The following is a 20,759-nucleotide window of genomic DNA, read 5'->3' as shown; positions in this document are numbered from 1 at the left end:
GCAGGCGGGAGAGATGGCTGGGAGGCAGAGATGGCTCTGACCTCCCAAGGGGGGCTGGGCTGGGATGCCCTGGGACCCCAAGATGGACCTAACTGAGGGGGTCCTGTTGTCTGTGCCTGCAAGACCTGTCTTGGACTGTATTCCTGTCATCCAAATAAACCTTCTGCTTTACTGGCTGGCTGAGAGTTGCAGTGAATCGCAGGAAGCCGGGGGTGCAGGGCCCTGAGTCCCCCGATACTCCGTGACAACTGGTGGCAGCGGCGGGATCTACTGCACCCCGTGGACGGCGCTTCCTGCAGTAAGTGACTGGGGAGCAGTAAAACGAAGGGGGATTGACGGGGACCAGGCCTGCTGAAGAGTGGGAGAGAGACGGTTATTACCCCTGGGAGTGTGTGACCAGCGAGAAGGACTTTTGCAGTAACAGGGTCCCCCGGGGGGATCGCAGCGAGTGGTCCCAGGGGCGGAGGAGTCTGCAGCTCGACCCTGGCAGAGAGGCGGTGACCTCGAGAAGGGCTGGCACACTAGGGGTCCCCCTGGGAACTGTGGGGAGCTGTGAGCACACAGGCCGGTGAGTGGCCAGCAGGAAGATGTATGCCAAGCAGCTTAAGAGCGACCTGGTGAAGCTGTGCAAGCAGAGGCGGCTGCGCATTGGGAGGCTCACCAAAGAACAGCTCATTGCCCAGCTGGAGGCGGAAGATCGCGCGAATGAACTGATCCCTGTGTCTCAGGGAAGCAGCCTGGCAAATGCAGCGCAGGCACCAGTGTCTGTCCCAGCTGGGAGTGGTCAGCCGGCTGCTGAGGGCATCCCGAGACCCCTCCTTCCTATGCCTAGGGGAAGGGTGGGGAGGAGCCCAGCAAATACCGAAGGCGCCGTGACCCCCCCGGCCAGCAGGGGACCCTCCCGGCGAAGCTCGCCGGCCAGCAGAGGATCCTCCCGGCGACGCTCGGCATCTGTGGAGCGGAATTGGCTGGAATGGGAGAAAGAGCTAAAACTGAGAGAGCTGGAGGATCGTGAACGACAGAGACAGCATGAACGGGAGGAGAAAGAGAGACAGCATCAGCGTGAAGAGAGACAGAGACAGCATGAACGGGAGGAGAATGAGAGACAGAGACAGCATGAAGAGAGACAGAGACAGGAGAATGAGAGACAGCGTCAGCATGACCTGGAACTGGCGAGATTGAAGGGCAGCGAACCCCCGGCTGCGGTGAGTGAGGGGGGACCCAGGACTGCACGGAGCTTTGATAAGTGCATCATGGCCCCATACAAGGAGGGGGAGGACATGGATGACTTCCTGGAGGCCTTTGAGACGGCCTGCGAGCTGCACCGGGTTGATCCCGCGGACAGACTCCGGGTCCTTACCCCCTTACTGGACCCCAAAGCCGTGGCATTGTACCGCCAACTGGGAGAGGCAGAGAAAGGGGACTACGAACTGTTCAAAAAGGCCCTGCTACGTGAGTTTGGGCTGACTCCTGAAATGTACCGGGAAAGGTTCCGGAGTCAATATAAAACCCCTGAGATCTCATATCTGCAACTAGCCGCCCGCATGGAAAGATACGCCAGCAAGTGGGCTGGTGGGGCCCAGACGAAGGAGGACCTGATTAAACTGCTGGTACTGGAGCAACTGTATGAGCGGTGCCCATCTGACCTGAGGCTGTGGTTGGTGGACAGAAAGCCAGAGAACCCGCGACACGCAGGGCAGCTGGCCGATGAGTTTGTAAAGAGCCGGTCAGGAGATAGAAGGGAGGAGTCCCAAAGGAACAGTCCCACCACAACGCAGAGAGAGAGTCACCATGGGACCTCCCCGGGGGAAAATACAGAAAAACCCCATCAGAGGGGAACATCCGGTGTCAGGACCATCCGACCCACCCGGGGGGACCCATGGGACATGGACTGCTACCACTGTGGCCAAAAGGGCCACATACGGGCCCAGTGCCCTAGGCTCAGGGACAGACTGAGCAGACCGAACTCACAGAGGGTTGACTGGGTAGAGACCCAGCCCGGCGAAAGGCAGCATTCCCAGGGAAGGGGGGCTGGCAGAGTACCACCTGCTAAGGAGGGAGGAGAGCTCCAGGCCAGCTCCTCTAGGGGGCTGGATGCTCCAGATTCAGGGTTTTTGGTTTATATGGTAGGCGCGAGGCTGTCCCTCCGGAGAGAGTACCTCGTTCCCCTGGAGGTGGATGGGAGGAAGGTCAATGGATACTGGGATACGGGCGCAGAGGTGACGCTGGCCCGGCCCGAGGTGGTGGCCCCAGATGAGGTGGTGCCCAACACCTACCTGACCCTGACGGGGGTGGGCGGAACACCAGTCAAAGTGCCCGTGGCAAGGGTACACCTGAAGTTGGGGGCCAAGGAGGGCCCCAAGGATGTGGGGGTACACCCGTATTTGCCCACTGAGGTATTGATGGGGGGGGACCTGGAGAACTGGCCAAGCAACCCCCAAAAGGCACTGGTTGTGACCCGCAGTCAGAGCCGGCGAGGGGCACTGCGCCCTGGCCTTGGGGGGGGTGCCTTGCCTGAGGCGCAGGACCCTAACCTGGTGGGGAGGGAACGCCCAGGGACACGGCTCAGGGAGGCTGCAGCTTCAGGCCCAGCGGGCGAGGAAGAGCAGGTGGCCATCCCTGTCCCAGCTGCTGAGTTCCAGGCCGAGTTGCAGAGAGATCCCTCCTTGCGGAAGATAAGGGACCTGGCCGACCTCAATGCGGTACAGACCATGGGACGAGGTGGCCGGAAAAGGTTCCTGTGGGAGAAGGGGTTCCTGTACCGAGAATGGGCTCCCCCAGGGGAAATGGAGTCAGGGGGGATCAGGAGGCAGCTGGTGGTACCCCAGAAGTATCGCCGCCAGCTGCTGTGCCGGGCCCATGACATTCCCCTCGCAGGGCACCAGGGAACCTGGCGTACCCAGCAGAGGCTGCTACGGAGCTTTTACTGGCCTGGGGTCTTTGTTACTGTCCGACAGTACTGCGGATCCTGTGACCCCTGTCAGAGGGGGAGGAAGGCCTGGGACAAGGGGAAAACAGCTTTAGGACCCTTGCCCAGCATAGAGGAGCCTTTCCGGAGGGTGGCCAAGGTTAAAAGGGCGGCTCTAAACCAAGAGAGCCCAAAGCACAGACCTCCAGACTGGAGCGCTGGGAGAAGACCACAGCCCAGTTGGAGCCCCAGAGGTATGGGGGTGGGGAAAGGGCACAGGCCGCATAAACCTTCCCACATGCGAACTGCGAGTGCCATCAAGCACCCCCAACCTAAGGGGGGGCGTGAAACTGAAGGGGTCTGGTGTAATTCTCACCAAGGAATGGGAGGGATGCGGGGGCATCCATGGGAACGGGGGTAGGTTCGAACTTCCCCGGGTCACTGGCTAAAGTGACCCTGCTCAGTTCGATCTCGAAGGGGGGAGAGATGTGACGAACTGGGCCTGTTCTCACTGTGGTCTGTGAATGCTGACAGGGGAGTGTGGCTGGAATAGTCTGCATTGCGGGATGGTAGACTGCCCGAGGGTGCATACCTGAGTGTGTAACATGAGAACCCAGGAAGAGGTTGAAGGCCAGGTGATACCTTGGCCCGGGAAACTGAACAAAGGCTGTGGGAGGGGTCGCTGAAGCGAGAGTGGGGGAAGCAGGTGGGAGAGATGGCTGGGGGGCAGAGATGGCTCTGACCCCCCAAAGGGGGGTGGGCTGGCATGCCCTGGGACCCCAAGCTGGACCTAACTGAGGGGGGCCCTGTTGTCTGTGCCTGCAAGACCTGTCTTGGACTGTATTCCTGTCATCCAAATAAACCTTCTGCTTTACTGGCTGGCTGAGAGTTGCAGTGAATCGCAGGAAGCCGGGGGTGCAGGGCCCTGAGTCCCCCGATACTCCGTGACACCCCCTTCCCCCATCTGCCCCTCTGCCAGCCCCCCCTTCCTGCACCGTCCTTCATGGCCCCCTGGCCGCATTCCCCCTTCCTCTCCTCAACCCCCTTCCCCCATCTGCCCCTCCGCCAGCCCCCCTTCCTGCACCGTCCTTCACGGCCCCCTGGCCGCATCCCCCTTCCTCTCCTCACCCCCTTCCCCCATCTGCCCCTCCGCCAGCCCCCTTCCTGCACCGTCCTTCACGGCCCCCTGGCCGCATCCCCCTTCCTCTCCTCAACCCCGTGTCACGGAGTATTGGGGGACTCAGGGCCCTGCACCCCCGGCTTCCTGCGATTCACCATGACTCTCAGCCAGCCAGTAAAGCAGAAGGTTTATTTGGATGACAGGAATACAGTCCAAGACAGGTCTTGCAGGCACAGACAACAGGGCCCCCCTCAGTTAGGTCCAGCTTGGGGTCCCAGGGCATCCCAGCCCCCCCCCTTTGGGATGTCAGAGCCATCTCTGCCTCCCAGCCATCTCTCCAGCCTCCTTCCAGCACTCTGCCTTCAGCGACCCCTCCCACAGCCTTTGTTCAGTTTCCCGGGCTAAGGAGTCGCCTGGCCTTCAACCTCTTCCTGGGTTCTCATGTTACACACTCAGGTATTCGCCCTCGGGCCGACTCCCATCCTGCAATGCAGACTATCCCAGCCACACTCCCCTGTCAGCATTCACAGACCACAGTGAGAACAGGCCCAGTTCGTCACACCCCGTTCCCCCATCTGCCCCTCCACCAGCCCCCCTTCCTGCACCGTCCTTCACGGCCCCCTGGCCTCATCCCCCTTCCTCTCCTCACCCCCTTCCCCCATCTGCCCCTCCGCCAGCCCCCCTTCCTGCACCGTCCTTCACGGCCCCCTGGCCTCATCCCCCTTCCTCTCCTCACCCCCTTCCCCCATCTGCCCCTCCGCCAGCCCCCTTCCTGCACCGTCCTTCACGGCCCCCTGGCCGCATCCCCCTTCCTCTCCTCAACCCCCTTCCCCCATCTGCCCCTCCGCCAGCCCCCCTTCCTGCACCGTCCTTCACGGCCCCCTAGCCGCATCCCCCTTCCTCTCCTCAACCCCCTTCCCCCATCTGCCCCTCCGCCAGCCCCCCTTCCTGCACTGTCCTTCACGGCCCCCTGGCCGCATCCCCCTTCCTCTCCTCAACCCCCTTCCCCCATCTGCCCCTCCGCCAGCCCCCCTTCCTGCACCGTCCTTCACGGCCCCCTGGCCGCATTCCCCTTCCCCTCCTCACCCCCCTTCCCCCATCTGCCCCTCCGCCAGCCCCCCCTTCCTGTACCGTCCTTCACGGCCCCCTGGCCGCATCCCCCTTCCCCTCCTCACCCCCTTCCCCCATCTGCCCCTCCGCCAGCCCCCCTTCCTGCACCGTCCTTCACGGCCCCCTGGCCGCATCCCCCTTCCCCTCCTCACCCCCTTCCCCATCTGCCCCTCCGCCAGCCCCCCTTCCTGTACCGTCCTTCACGGCCCCCTGGCCGCATCCCCCTTCCTCTCCTCAACCCCCTTCCCCCATCTGCCCCTCCGCCAGCCCCCTTCCTGTACCGTCCTTCACGGCCCCCTGGCCGCATCCCCCTTCCCCTCCTCAACCCCCTTCCCCCATCTGCCCCTCTGCCAGCCCCCCTTCCTGCACTGTCCTTCACGGCCCCCTGGCCGCATCCCCCTTCCCCTCCTCAACCCCCTTCCCCCATCTGCCCCTCCGCCAGCCCCCTTCCTGCACCGTCCTTCACGGCCCCCTGGCCGCATCCCCCTTCCTCGCCTCACCTCCTTCCCCCATCTGCCCCTCCGCCAGCCCCCCCTTCCTGTACCGTCCTTCACGGCCCCCTGGCCGCATCCCCCTTCCCCTCCTCAACCCCCTTCCCCCATCTGCCCCTCCGCCAGCCCCCTTCCTGTACCGTCCTTCACGGCCCCCTGGCCGCATCCCCCTTCCTCTCCTCACCTCCTTTCCCCACAGTCTGCTGTGCCCCCTTCCCGGCAGTGGGGCAGGAGCAGGAGGAGGGCTGGGATGGGGGTGGGGGAACAGCTAGGGTTGGAGCAAGGTGGGATTGAGGAGCATTAGCAGAGCTGGGGGGGCAGATGGGCTGGGATAGCAGGGGCTGTGGGTCGGTGTGACAATGCGGTTCTGGCGGAACCCAACTGAGAGTGGCAACTCAGGACAAATTGCTCAAACAGGGCAGTTACAGCCCAAGGCTGGGGTATTTTCCACCTCTAAGGCAAACCAAACCAGCCAGACTAAGGGAACTTCGGTCTCACCCCACTGGCTAACCGCAAGTCTCACAAGCAATCTCCTTAGACACTCCAGTTTCCCAGTATCACCACCAGTGCCACTCGTTATGGGGACAAATGGTTATGAAAACCAATACCCCAGTAAAAGAAAAAGGTTCTCCTGATCCCAAAGGACCAAGCCCCAGACCCAGGTCAATATACAAATCAGGTCTTACCCACAAATCACGCTGCTGCCAATCCTTTAGAATCTAAAATCTAAAGGTTTATTCATAAAAGGAAAAAGATAGAGATGAGAGTTAGAATTGGTTAAATGGAATCAATTACGTACAGTAATGGCACAGTTCTTGGTTCAGGCTTGCAGCAGCGATGGAATAAACGGCAGGTTCAAATCAAGTCTCTTGAATCCATCCCCCGCTGGGATGGGTCCTCAGTCCTTTGTTCAAAGCTTCAGCTTGTAGCAAAGTTCCTCCAGAGGTATGAAGCAGGATTGAAGACAAGATGGAGATGAGGCATCAGCCTTATATAGTCTTTTCCGGGTGTAAGAACACCTCTTTGTTCTTACTGTGGAAAATTACAGCAAAATGGAGTCTGGAGTCACATGGGCCAGTCCCTGCATACTTTGCTGAGTTACAAGGCGTATCTGCCTTCTCTCAATGGGTCCATTGTATAGCTGATGGTCCTTAATGGTCCATCAAGCAGGCTAGGCAGAGCTAATCTCAGCTTGTCTGGGATGTCACCCAGAAGCATAGCATAAGTTTGCCATACAGACAGTATAGAGCCAATATTCCTAACTTCAACTACAAAACTGATACACACATATAGACAGCATAATCATAACCAGTAAACCATAACCTTGTCTTAGACACCCCATTTGACCCCCTTTATACAAGATTTGCGTGCCACTACAGGACCTTGGTTGCAACAATGATCTATATGGTCCCAGATTATATCAATAACGTCACAGTCGGGATTGGGGGGATTGGCAGGGCTTGGGGGGGCAGACGGGCTGGGATAGCAGGGGCTGCGGGTCGGGATTGGGGGGGATCGGCAGGGCTGGGATAGCAGAGGCTGTGGGTCGGGATTGGGGGGATCGGCAGGGCTGGGGGGGGCAGACAGGCTGGGATAGCAGGGGCTGTGGGTCGGGATTGGGGGGGATCGGCAGAGCTGGGGGGACAGACAGGCTGGGATAGCAGGGGCTGTGGGTCGGGATTGGTCCCGGGGTGTCCGACTGTGCATGGTGGTAGGTCCCGGGGCGTCCGGCTGTGCATGTGGGTAGGTCCCAAGGCGTCCGGCTGTGTGTGGCGGTAGGTCCCGGGGCGTCCGGCTGTGCGTGGCGGTAGGTCCCGGGCATCCGGCTGTGCGTGGCGGTAGGTCCCGGGGCGTCCGGCTGTGCGTGGCGGTAGGTCCCGGGGTGTCCGGCTGTGCATGTGGGTAGGTCCCAGGGTGTCCGACTGTGCATGGCGGTAGGTCCCGGGCATCTGGCTGTGCGTGGCGGTAGGTGCCAGGGTGTTCCCCTCCTATGCCAGCCCCTGCACGTTCGCTGCTGCAGCCCATTAATAATTGACGGCTTGCTGGCGATTACGGGGCCTGTACAAGTGCCCTGAATATCTCCTCAGGCCGCGATGCTGCTGGGAATGGACGGGGCTCCCTCCTCGTCCATCTTCTGCAGGGGGCTCAGCACAGGCTCTTCCCTGCTGCTGTCTCGACTTCTCCCTGGGGGGCCGGGCTGGGCTGCCCCACACTCCTGGACTCCTCTCCCCTTCTCTGCCCCCCCCCCAGCCCCTCTCATGCCTGGGGCTCTCACCCCCTGCTCTCCAGGCTGCTCCTTCGGGGGGCGTCCGACAGCAGCCAAGGGAAATGGCTGGGCCCCCACAGCCCTTGGCAGCGCACCCCGCTCTCCCCCTCCCCCCAGGGCTCCTGGGTCCCCCGGCTCGGGTTCCCTGATCGATCGGCTCTGCAGCAATCAAACCCATTAGCTGCCTGCCGCCAGGGAGGGCTCAGGTGGCGATCGATACCCAGAGCGGCCGGGGAGAAGCCGCTGGCAGGGCCAGCCCGGCGCTCGCCGGCAGAGATGGCTGGAGACGTGTTTGAGGGGACCGACGGGCCGCCGGCGGGCGCGGCTGCACACGGGAGTTGGGGCGGGGGCGCTGCTGTGGGAGGGGAGTATGTGGTGGTTCGTGCAGGCAGCCGCGGGTCTGCCAGCCCTCGCCACCCCCCCACCGCCGTCTGACCAGCCGCCCGAGCTTGCTGCCCCCCGGGGGGGTGGAGGAGAGACCTGGCCTGGCATCCCGCCTGGCCTGCACGGCCCCCACCAGGAAGCCAGGGCCCTGGGAATGGGGTTGGTTCCCCATGTCACCCCAAGGGCGCTGGCCTGGTTCCAGTCGTCTCCCCGGGACATCCCCACCCCACGGCCCAGGGGGAGAGACACCCAGGGCTTGTGGGTGGGGAGCGGGCTCTGCCCCTGCTTGGTGGGCACGGATCTCCCTAGGGGCCATGTGGGATGGGGCAGGCAGGGTGGGATGGGAGGAAATGTGTTGGGGAGGTGGGATGGGGAGGAAGGGGGGTGAAGCCATAGGCTGGGGGACCAGTAGGACAGCCCCCTCCACACACACACATTAAATATCTGGATTTCTCCTCTTTTCTCTCAGGTTTTTCCTCAAGTTCTTCCTCAAGTGCAACCAGAACTGCCTGAAGAACGCGGGGAACCCCCGGGACATGCGCCGCTTCCAGGTGAACCCCCTTCCCCCGGGACAGGGGCCCCGGCCCAGCAGCTCGGCACTGTATCTCAGGCGCCGGGGCTGGGGATGGATAGCAGGGGCTCGGTCAGGCCCCCGCTGCCTGCCCCCTGGGTGGGGGAAAGGGGGCGTCGGGCTGGGGAAGGGCCCTATGGGCCCCCCAGGAGGCAGCTACGAGCGCAGCCTGGGCCGGGCCTGGTGGGGAAGGGCACAACCCCGGGGTGTTCCTGGCACTGAGATCTGGGGGTGTGGAGGCAGCTCCTCTGGGAGGGTTGGGGGGTCTGTCACTCTGGCCATGGCTGGACCAGGTCTGGTGGAGGAGCAGTGCCCTGGCTCGCGGGAGCAGGGGCCTGGCTGCCTTCTCCGTCTCTGCTCCCCTCGGCCGGTTGCCTGGCTCAGCCCGTGCCCCGCGTTGGAGCTCAGGGGCTGGAGGGAGACCAGTCCTGTCTCTGGGCAGTAACCGGTGAGGGGGGGCACATCTGAGTCCCCGGCTGCTCAGCCTCCTCTCGGCTCACAGCGAGGGGAGAACCCCGCTCCCCCAGGGGATCCCCGCGGTCTGACGTGGCCAGGCCTGTGTCCTCGCTCATTGCAGAGACTGCAGCCAGGCCTGCTCTGGGGACCCCCAGAGAACCAGCATATGTGGGGCTGGGAATGATGGGTCCTCTGCTCTCCGGGCCATAGCCGGCTCCTCTCGCCAGCACCAAACCCACCAATAGATCCACGCAGCGACGGCTCCCGGCCTGCACGCGGCCCGGCGGCAGGGAGGGGGTTAAAACCCACCGCCAGACCAGCTGACAAACCCCATCCGGGCCATTCCCTCGTTCCCCGGGCCAGCTGGGACGCTGCGGCCCCGTTACCCCCTGGCCGAGGTGGAGTCCTGGGGTTTGGGGGGCAGGACTTCGGCTCTGATTCTAACCAGGCTCGGAGCAAAGCGAAGCGAGATACAGCGCCCTCTCGCTGGGTCTCCCCCATTGCTGGCTGTGTGCACCGGGCGCAGCCCCAGGGAATGCGCTGGCCGGCTGAGAGCCCCACCGGAACGGGATTCGGTTCTCCGCTCTCGGGGGGTGAGGGGGGGTCACCGCCACCTCTGAGCGCCTGAGAGCTGTAGGAGTTTCTGAAGGGCCATGGGGAGTTGGGAGCGCCCCCCGGAGTGACTCCACTGTCTGATCTCGCTGGATTCTGGCACCGTTGCTCTCCTTGGAGCTGCTTACCTGCCCCCTCGCCCCAGCCCAGATGGAAGCAGCGAAAAGCGGCACCTTCCCCCTTCCATTAGCCCCTCTGCTGGCTCAGTGCAGCAGCTGGTGGGGTGCCCAGCTGCCTGGGGGAGGGGTGGTTTGGGGACGTCTCTGTCTCTGCTGCTCGTGGCGTTACATGGGGTCGGAGGGCAGCACTGCAGCGTTGGAGGCAGAGGCAGTCTCTGCTGTGCCCGGCGGGCCATTCTCCGGGGTGGGGAGGGGGTTTGTCTGTCTGCCTGTCCCCTCTGAGCAGTGCCCGGGTGATTCTGACATTGGAGACCATGTGAATACCCAGCCTGGCACCATCGCCAGCTCCTGGGGGCATCGGCGGGCCTGCCAGCCCAGGGTACCGCAGAGTCTTGGGAGCCGTGTGTCCGAGGCCCCAGCTGTGCTCCCAAGCTCACCGGACTGAGCTGTGTTGTGCCGGGTGGCTGTGCCCCTCTCCCCCCCCCCCCCCCCCAGGCAGGAATGGGGCAGTCGGGAAGCTGGATTCTGGAGGGACCAGGGCTTTGGCCAAGGCGTGCTGTGGTTCGTTGGGTAGGACGGGGGCAGTCAATTGTATTGGACACCCTGGGGCAGCTGTTCCTGTTCTACCATCCGCACTGTGTCAGACAGCCAGGGAGCTGTAACCCCAAAGTGTTCGCTGGTATCTCTCGTCCTCCATTCTTCTGCAGTTCTCACATTTCACAGATGGGGAAACTGAGGCATGAACAGTTAAGTGACTTACAGTCACCCACAGTGCAGTGGCAGAGCCAGGGCCCACTGTGCGTAGCGTCACCGTTCCCTGTTGGCTCTCCCAGCCAGAGGGGTACATACCCTCATCACAGCGCCCCCCGTTGTATCACAGGGCGAGGGCTCGTTAGCAGGAGAACAGCCCTGCATCTCTCCCAGATACGCCAGCCCTGCCCCTGCATCGCTTCGCAAGCCCCCTCTGGCCTGCCCTGCCCAGCTCCCCCATGGTGCCCGGCGGGTGCAGCTCGGCAGGCAGAGACGGCGGCTCTGGCCGGTCTCCCCAGCTCACACCCAGCACGGCGCCTTCATTAGGGCCTCTCGGAAAGATATGATAATTGTGACATTTTTACATGATTAACAACCCATCCAATTTGCATAGCGCCGCAGCTCCTGGGAGAGCAGCCAAGCCCGCCACCCCGACGAGCCAGCGAGTAGGTGGGGGCAGGGAGACCTGGCAGCCAGGCTGGGGGCTGGGGGCTGGAGCTGGCCCGGCCCCTGGAACGCTGACCCTGGTGTAACGAAGCGGCCTTTGGCCGGACACTCCTGAGAGTATCAATTCAGGACAAATTGCTTAGAGCAGGGTGTCATGGGGCAGTTACAGCCCAAAGCTGGGTGTCCTTTGCACACCAAATCAGCCAGACAGAGAGGACTTCGGTCTCACCCACTGGCTAACCACAAGTCACACAAGCAATTCCCTTAGACACTCCAGTTTCCCAGTATCACCACCAGTGCCACTCGTTATGGGGACAAATGGTTATGAAAACCAATACCCCAGTAAAAGAAAAAGGTTCTCCTGATCCCAAAGGACCAAGCCCAGACCCAGGTCAATATACAAATCAGATCTTACCCACAAATCACGCTGCTGCCAATCCTTTAGAATCTAAAATCTAAAGGTTTATTCATAAAAGGAAAAAGATAGAGATGAGAGTTAGAATTGGTTAAATGGAATCAATTACATACAGTAATGGCAAAGTTCTTGGTTCAGGCTTGTAGCAGGGATGGAATAAACTGCAGGTTCAAATCAAGTCTCTGGAACATCCCCCGCTGGGATGGGTCCTCAGTCCTTTGTTCAGAGCTTCAGTTTGTAGCAAAGTCCCTCCAGAGGTAAGAAGCAGGATTGAAGACAAAATGGAGGATCTTCCCAAGGCCTTTTATATTCTCTGCCATGTGGAAGGACCCCTTTGTTCTTACTGTGGAACATCACAACAGCAAGGTGGAGTTTGCAGTCACCTGGGCAAGTCACATGTCCATGCATGACTCAGTTCTTTACAGGTAGAGCAGCCATTGCTTACATGCTGCCTTGAATGTTCCCAGGAAGGCTCCTCGGATGAGGATTGGAGTCTGCCAAGGTCTATTGTCAATTAAGAGTTTCATAATTGGGCACTTATTCTGAAAATTCCTTTCTCAAGAAGCTGACCAAATGCTTCACTGGAGCTACTTAGAATCAAACACATTGAGATACAAGTACATAGATAATATTCATACTTCAAATACAGAAATGATACACACATACAGACAGCATCATCCTAACCAGCAAACTACAACCTTTTCAAAGACACCTCACTTGACCTCCCTTGTACAAGATTTGGTGCCACTGGAGGACTTTGGTTGTAACAGTGATCTATACGGTCCCAGGTCATGTCCATAACGTCCAGGCTGGCTCCGCAGGGCGCATGGCAGCAGGGGGTTGCCGCGGCTCAGGGTTCAGGCCTGAGAAGCTCCCGTGCCCCAGAACCTCCCTTCTCAGCTTTCCCACAATGCACCAGTGGGTGACATGGGCCATCGCCTAAGTAGCCGTCAGACCCTGGTACTTAGCCCCTAGTAATGGCACTCATCCCCCCCCCCCCCCCCGCCCGAGAGGGCTGGGCCACGGCTGGCATTCAGGGGCCGTGCAGTGCCTGGGACTGCCCCATTGGGGGGCGGGTTCGACCGATGCTGCGATGCAATGGGCTGCCCCATTCGGGGCGGTTCTAAGGACTGTGGTGGGATGGGCTGTCCCGTTTGGGGGGGTTTCCAAGGACAATATGGTGCAATGGGCTGTCCCGTTTGGGGGAGTTTCCAAGGGCAATATGGTGAGATGAGCTGTCCCGTTTGGGGGGGGGTTCCAAGGACAATATGGTGAGATGGGCTGTCCCGTTTTGGGGGGTTTCCAAGGACAATATGGTGAGATGGGCTGTCCCGTTTTGGGGGGTTTCCAAGGATAATATGGTGCGATGGGCTGTCCCATTTTGGGGGGTTTCCAAGGACCCTGTGGTGGGATGGGCTGTCCCGTTTGGGGGGGTTTCCAAGGCCAATGTGGTGGGATGGGCTGTCCCATTTTGGGGGGTTGCCAAGGACTCTGTGGTGGGATGGGCTATCCCGTTTGGGGGGGTTTCCAAGGCCAATATGGTGGGATGGGCATTCCCGTTTGGGGGGGTTTCCAAGGACTCTGTGGTGGGATGTGCTGTCCCGTTTGCGGGGGGGGGGGTTCCAAGGACAATATGGTGAGATGGGCTGTCCCGTTTGGGGGGGTTTCCAAGGCCAATATGGTGAGATGTGCTGTCCCATTTGGGGGGTTTCCAAGGCCAATATGGTGAGATGAGCTCTCCCATTTTGGGGAGTTTCCAAGGACTCTGTGGTGGGATGGGCTGTTCCGTTTGGGGGGGTTTCCAAGGACAATATGGTGAGATGGACTGCCCCGTTTAGGGGGTTTCCAAGGACTCTGTGGTGGGATGGGCTGTCCCGTTTAGGGGGGTTTCCAAGGACCTTGTAGTGAGATGGGCTGTCCCGTTTGGGGGGGTTTCCAAGGACTCTGTGGTGGGACGTGCTGTCCCGTTTGGGGGTGTTTCCAAGGACCCTGTGGTGAGATGGGCTGTCCCGTTTGGGGGGGTTTCCAAGGACTCTGTGGTGGGATGGGCTGTCCCGTTTTGGGGGGGACTCTACCCCTGCCCTGATCAGCCTGTGCCCTGTAGTTCGTACTCTTGGGGTACAGGCAATGTACCAAACTGGGGATGGGTTCCTGAGAGCTGCCGCGGGGGCCCCGTGCCGCCCAGTGCACCAGGATGCCGGGGTCTCTGTCTGGCCTGGCTCTCCTGCCGCGCGACTGGCGTAACGCTGAGATGCTCTTGGCCCCCAGGTGGTGGTGTCAACGACGGTGAACGTGGACGGGCACGTCCTGGCGGTGTCCGATAACATGTTCGTCCACAACAACTCGAAGCACGGGCGCCGGGCGCGACGGCTGGACCCCTCCGAAGGTGAGCGCCCCCCGAGATCTGCCGGAGCATCCAGCTGTAATGATGCGGTTCTGGCAAGACCCAACTGAGAGTGCCAATTCAGGACAAATTGCTCAAACAGGGCAGTTACAGCCGAAGGCTGGGGTTTCTCCACCTCTAAGGCAAACCAAACCAGCCAGACTAAGAGGACTTTGGTTTCACCCCACTGGCTAACCACAAGTCACACCAGCAATTCCCTTAGACGCTCCAGTTTCCCAGTATCACCACCAGTGCCACTCGTTATGGGGATGAACAGTTATGAAAACCAATACCCCAGTAAAAGAAAAAAGGTTCTTCTGATCCCAAAGGACCAAGCCCCAGACCCAGGTCGATATACAAATCAGATCTTACCCACAAATCACGCTGTTGCCAATCCTTTAGAATCTAAAATCTAAAGGTTTATTCATAAAAGGAAAAAGATAGAGATGAGAGTTAGAGTTGGTTAAATGGAATCAATTACATCCAGTAATGGCAAAGTTCTTGGTTCAGGCTTGCAGCAGCGATGGAATAAACTGCAGGTTCAAATCAAGTCTCTGGAATACATCCCCCACTGGGATGGGTCCTCAGTCCTTTGTTCAAAGCTTCAGCTTGTAGCACAGTCCCTCCAGAGGTAAGAAGCAGGACTGAAGACAAGATGGAGGAGCTGCAGCAGCTTTTATATTCTCTTGCCATGTGGTCTTTCTTTGCTCCAAAGACAAGCTGTCCAGCACATGGCCTGGAAAAACCTTCTGTCCATAGGCCCGTCCCTGCCTTGCTAGTTACAAGGCGTATCTGCCTTCTCTCAATGGGTCCATTGTATAGCTGATGGTCCTTAATGGGCCATCAAGCAGGCTAGGCAGAGCTAACACCAGCTTGTCTGGGGTGTCACCCAGAAGTATAGCACAAGTTTGAAATACCGACAGTCTAGAGCCAATACTTATAGCTTCAAATACAAAAATGCTCTATGCACCCAGATAGCGTAATCATAACCAGCCAACCATCACCTTGTCTTAGAAAGCGACAGAGTCCTGTGGCACCTTATAGACTAACAGACGTATTGGAGCACAAGCTTAGACACCTTAGTTGACGCCCATTATACAAGATCTGGTGCCACTACAGGACCTTGGTTGCAACAATGATCTATACAGCTCCAGTTCATGTCCATAACGTCACACCAGCCCTCTGCTGCACGCCGGGAGCGGGGGGCTCAGAACGAGCAGCCGCTTTGGGACGTTGCAGGGGGTGGCCCCAGCTAAGCGTGCAGGGGGTGTCTGGGCATGGAGTGGCGGAGCCCTGAAACGGCCTCAGAGAGCAGCTCCGAGCGCAGCCCATGGGCAATGGGGCAGCCATGCCAGAGCACGTGGGATCCCGCCCTGCCCAGCGTGTTGCCCAGGCCCCGAGAGACACAACCCCCCCAGCAGTCCCGTGAATGCTCCCCTCGCACGGGCCTCCCCAGCATTGCACAGCCGTGAGCTCCATTTCCCCTTGTGATCGCACCAGGCCCCGACCCACCCCACCCACCCGGGCCCACTTTCAAGGCCTGAGCCAGAAACCAGCACCCCACCCCAAAATAAAAGCAACGCGAGCCCTCCCCAAGACCCGGCCCCTGCACACTCCCCATGGGCGGCTGGGCCCGTCAAGGCCCGTCCCCCGGAAGCAGCCAGCCGGCTCTGCGGGCACAATGCCCTGCATTGCAGAGGATCCGACAGATGCCATGCGCCCTAGAAACGGCCTGGCACCAAATCCCACAGCGCTGCCCCGTGAACGACCCTGTCAGCTCCCTGAGGGCTTGCTGCTCCCAGCCCCAAACCTGCCACGGCCCAGCTGCCCACAGGCGCGACGCCGCAAACGGGGCAGCCCCAAGTTCCCAGCTAGTGGCCAGCACGTCCCACCGCGGGCTCCGCTGGAGCAGGGCAACGTGCCCTGTTGATGGCAGTTGCCCAGCACAGGCTGTTCTGGGACAGATGGGGGAGACCTGTACATCACCCCAAACACACCGCTCCCTGTACAGCACTCACTGTCAGCGCTGCCGGCCCCAGCTCTGGGCAACTGGTAACACTGAGTGCCCCCAGAACCCCAGGCCCAGACCCACAGGACACCCCAAGCCCAGGACACCCCAGGCGCAGGCCCGCAGGACACCCTCGCACCCTCCCTCCTGGCCTCCACTCGCCCGCCGGACCCTGGGACCTCTCCCCGCTGCAGCTGCTGTGACACCCCACAAGTCCACCCTCTGTTCATTCCCCACCCTACCCCCACTGGCATTTGGGGGCCAGGCCCCCCAGCTGGGCTACATTACGGCCTCTGTGGAGCTGCAGGTCCCAGCTGGCAAACCCCCGGCCTCGGCGTCTACGTCTCCCCCAGCGCTGACCCCCCGGGCCCGGCAGGCGAGACCCTCTCTGGGGCCGGGAGTGCCCAGCTGCCCCGCGCAGAGCCCCACTCTAGAGCTCCCCCCAGCCCCATCCCCGGGGGAAGCTTTGCCGTTCCCACAGGGAACTGGTGTCCCAGCCCTGCTGCCCTCAGGAAGTCCATCTGCCCCCCTCCCTCCCTCCATCCCCCTACACACCCTCCATCCTTCCACCCCCATCACACCCCTTCCTCCATCCCTCCATCCATCCCTCCCCATACACTCCCCTCCCTCCATCCATCCCTCCCCATACACACCCCTCCATCCGTCTTTCCATCCACCCCTCCCTCCATCCCTCCATCCATCCGTCCCCCTACACACCCTCCATCCTTCCACCCCCATCACACCCCTTCCTCCATCCCTCCATCCATCCCTCCCCATACACACCCCTCCATCCGTCTTTCCATCCACCCCTCCCTCCATCCCTCCATCCATCTCTCCCCACTTTCACCCCTCCATCACACCCCTCTGTCCATCCAGCCCCATACACACCCTTCCTCCGTCCTTCCGTCCCTCCATCCATCTGCCTCCATACACACCCCTCCGCCTGTCCTTCCACCCCCATCACACCCCTGCATCCATCCGTTCCCCTACACATCCCTCTGTCTGTCCCTCCATCCATCCGTCCCCATTCTCCCCCCTCCCTCTGTCCTTCGATCCCCATTCACACCCCTCCTATCTATCTATCTATCTATCTATCTATCTCCCATCCTATCCCTGCTCTCTCCTCACTTGCTTTCTCCTCCTCCACGTCCCGGCTCTCCCCGTGATGACGCCCTGTCTCTCCCTCCCCGCCCGCAGCAGCCACCCCCTGCATCAAGGCCATCAGCCCCAGCGAAGGGTGGACGACGGGCGGCGCCACTGTCATCGTCATTGGCGACAACTTCTTTGACGGGCTGCAGGTCGTCTTCGGCACCATGCTGGTGTGGAGCGAGGTGGGCGAGCGCGGGGCCCCCTTCCCCCGGTGCCTATCCACCCCCCGCGCCTCTGTCCAGCCTGAGGCCTCCCACCACTGCGCCAGGCAGGGCCCCTTCGGGCTGGGCCAGGGGTAGCTGTGGGTCAAGGCCAAGGGGCCCGGCCTTGTGTTGTGCAGCACCCTGAGGTGTGGAGCCAGGCTCCCTTCAGAGCTCCGGCCCCACCCGATCCCTCCCGCCCATCTCCCAGCGCCAGGCCACTCCTGGCCCAGGGATCAGCCCCTGCCCCGGCGGGAGCCCCGGCCCAGCCTGGCCTTGGGAGCTGGGTGAGGGCAGAGGGCCTGGTGATGGGCTCCCCATGAGGGGGGGCTGTGATGGGGCCTCCTCGTGCCCCTGGCTGGCCAGCGACGGGTCCTTGCACTGGCTAGTCTGTGAGCTTGAGAGGCTGGGGGAGCCGGCTGGGCTCAGCCCTGGGGGCGCGGGGTGAGGAGAGTGAATCTGCACCTGAATCGGGGCCTTAATCACCCCCCCATTGCCCCCCGGTCATCATCTGCCCCCCCCCACTGCCCATAAGCTCAGCCCCCCTCTCTCCTGCCCCTTGCAGCTAATCACCCCTCACGCCATCCGGGTGCAGACGCCGCCCCGCCACATCCCCGGCGTGGTGGAGGTGACGCTCTCCTACAAGTCGAAGCAGTTCTGCAAGGGAGCGCCTGGCCGATTCGTCTACACAGGTGAGGGGCACGGCCGGGCCGGGCAGGGCACTCCCAGCCACTCTCACCTGCTCTGCCACCGCTCGGCGACGGTGGCGGGAGGGACGAGTGACGTGCCCAGGGCTAGAGAGCGAGTGGGTGGCAGAGGTGGGAGTGGAACCTGCTGGTGTAACTGCTAGGCAGCACTGCCTCTCCCCGCCCTGGGGACTGGTGGGTGATCGGTCGCCCCCGAGGCCTCGAGCCCATTGGATGGCCAGGAAATCATCCTTGGTGGCCGTTGTTTCATTGGCCTGCTCTTGTAGGGTTACCATTCGTCCGGATTTACCCGGACATGTCCTCCTTTTCGCGCTAAAAATAGCGTCGGGGGGAATTTGTAAAGCACTCACAATGTCCGGGATTTCCCCCTCCCCCGGCAGAGCGAGCGGCTGGGAGGGCTGCAGAAAAATCCCGGGCTGGACTCCGGAGCAGCTGTAGAGGAGCCGGAGCCGCCCTGCATTCTGAGTTGGCCTCTCCTGCAACCCGGTCCGGAAGCACTGTGCAGGGCCAGGGACCGGGTTTTGTTGTGCAGGGCCAGGGACCGGGTTTTGTTGTGCTGGGGAGCGCAGCCACCTGTCCGGCTCGGCTGCACAGAGCCCAACACCCTGTTCTGAGCAGCAGGGTAAGGGGGACCGGGGGCAGGAAGGTTCTGGAGGGGGCAGTCAAGAAACGGGGGGGGGGGCTTTTGGGAGGGGTGGAGAAAGTTTTGGGCAGTCAGGGTACAGGTAGGGGGTAGGGTCCTGGGGGGCAGTTGGGGGGGGTCTTAGGAGGGGGCAGTTAGGGGACAAGGAACAGGGAGGCTTAGGGGTGGGGTTCTGGAGGGCAGTTAGGAGCAGGGGTCCCAAGAGGGGGCAGTCAGGGGACAAGGAGCGGGGGGGGTAGGGGGCTGGGAGTTCTGGGGGGGAGCTGTCAGGGGGCAGGAGTGTGGAGAGGGATCGGAGCAGTCAGGGGACAGGGAGCAGAGAGGTTTAGATGGGTTGGGAGTTCTGGGGGGGGCTGTCAGGGGGCAGGAGTGGGGAGAGGGATCGGAGCAGTCAGGGGACAGGGAGCAGAGGGGTTTAGATGGGTTGGGAGTTCTGGGGGCAGGGCTGTCAGGGGGCAGGAGTGGGGAGAGGGATCGGAGCAGTCAGGGGACAGGGAGCAGAGAGGTTTAGAGGGGTTGGGAGTTCTGGGGGGGGCTGTCAGGGGGTGGGGAGTGGTTGGATGGGGCGTGGGAGTCCCAGGGGTCTGTCTGGGGGTGGGGGTGTGGATAAGGGTTGGGGCAGTCAGGGGACAAGAGGCAGGGAGGCTTAGATAGGGAGTGGAGTCCTGGGGGGCAGTTAGGGGCAGGGGTCCCAGGAGGGGGCAGTCAGGGGACAAGGAACGGGGGGAGGGTTGGGGGTTCTGGGGGGGCGGGAAGTGGGCGGGGCTAGGGCGGGGCTCCTCCCGTCCTCTTTTTTGCTTGCTGAAATATGGTAACCCTAGCTCTTGGGATGCCATTTCCTCCTCCCCCATGGTGGGAGGCCTGTGTGGGGCAGCTCTGGGCTGGCGTGCTGTGTCCTGCCCAGACTGTTCCCCGCCAATGGCCTACAGACCGGGCCCCTGCTCTGACGGGCGCCCCAGGGCGGGACAGCAAGGACCTGCCTCCCCTGAGCCCGTGGGAATGCAGGAGTGGGAGGGGGGCCTCCGTCCGGGCCCTGGTGAGCTCTGAATCACCCCCCATCCCAGGCTAGGCCCAGAGGGGCTTGTGGGGGACAGTGAGGGGGCAGATTCATAGATTCATAGATTCTAGGACTGGAAGGGACCTCGAGAGGTCATCAAATCCAGTCCCCTGCCCGCATGGCAGGACCAAATACTGTCTAGACCATCCCGGATAGACATTTATCTAACCTACTCTTAAATATCTCCAGAGACGGAGATTCCACAACCTCCCTAGGCAATTTATTCCAGTGTTTAACCACCCTGACAGTTAGGAACTTTTTCCTAATGTCCAACCTAGACCTCCCTTGCTGCAGTTTAAACCCGTTGCTTCTTGTTCTATCCTTAGAGGCTAAGGTGAACAAGTTTTCTCCCTCCTCCTTATGACACCCTTTTAGATACCTGTCACGGAGTATTGGGGAACTCAGGGCCCTGCACCCCCGGCTTCCTGCGATTCACTGCGACTCTCAGCCAGCCAGTAAAGCAGAAGGTTTATTTGGATGACAGGAATACAGTCCAAGACAGGTCTTGCAGGCACAGACAACAGGGACCCCCTCAGTTAGGTCCATCTTGGGGTCCCAAGGCATCCCAGCCCAGCCCCCCTTGGGAGGTCAGAGCCATCTCTGCCTCCCAGCCATCTCTCCAGCCTGCTTCCCACACTCTGCTTCCGCGACCCCTCCCACAGCCTTTGTTCAGTTTCCTGGGCTAAGGAGTCACCTGGCCTTCAACCCCTTCCTGGGTTCTCGTGTTACACACTCAGGTATGCGCCCTCGGGCTGTCTCCCATCCTCCAATGCAGACTATTCCAGCCACACTCCCCTGTCAGCATTCACAGACCACAGTGAGAACAGGCCCAGTTCGTCACATCTCCCCCCTTCGAGACCGAACTGAGCAGGGTCACTTTAGCCAGTGACCTGGGGAAGTTCGAACCTACCCCCGTTCCCATGGATGCCCCCGCATCCCTCCCATTCCTTGGTGAGAATTACA

The 20,759-nt window shown here is 61.2% G+C and overlaps 1 protein-coding gene across 2 annotated transcripts in view; it reads left to right on the top strand.

Annotated features, from left to right (window-relative positions):
• The window catches only part of EBF4 (EBF family member 4), a 100,378-nt gene that overhangs the window by 53,345 nt on the left and 26,274 nt on the right, over positions 1-20,759 (top strand). For both annotated transcript variants that reach the window (XM_054029344.1, XM_054029343.1), the window contains 4 exons: positions 8,749-8,830; positions 13,918-14,035; positions 17,238-17,371; positions 17,955-18,081. In XM_054029344.1, coding sequence (XP_053885319.1) covers positions 8,749-8,830; positions 13,918-14,035; positions 17,238-17,371; positions 17,955-18,081 — 461 coding nt within the window. The remainder of the gene's footprint in view (positions 1-8,748; positions 8,831-13,917; positions 14,036-17,237; positions 17,372-17,954; positions 18,082-20,759) is intronic.

The sequence above is a fragment of the Malaclemys terrapin genome, chromosome 5 (genome assembly GCF_027887155.1).
Source record: "Malaclemys terrapin pileata isolate rMalTer1 chromosome 5, rMalTer1.hap1, whole genome shotgun sequence".
NCBI lineage: Eukaryota > Metazoa > Chordata > Testudines > Emydidae > Malaclemys > Malaclemys terrapin.
This window is presented reverse-complemented; position numbering and strand designations above follow the sequence as displayed.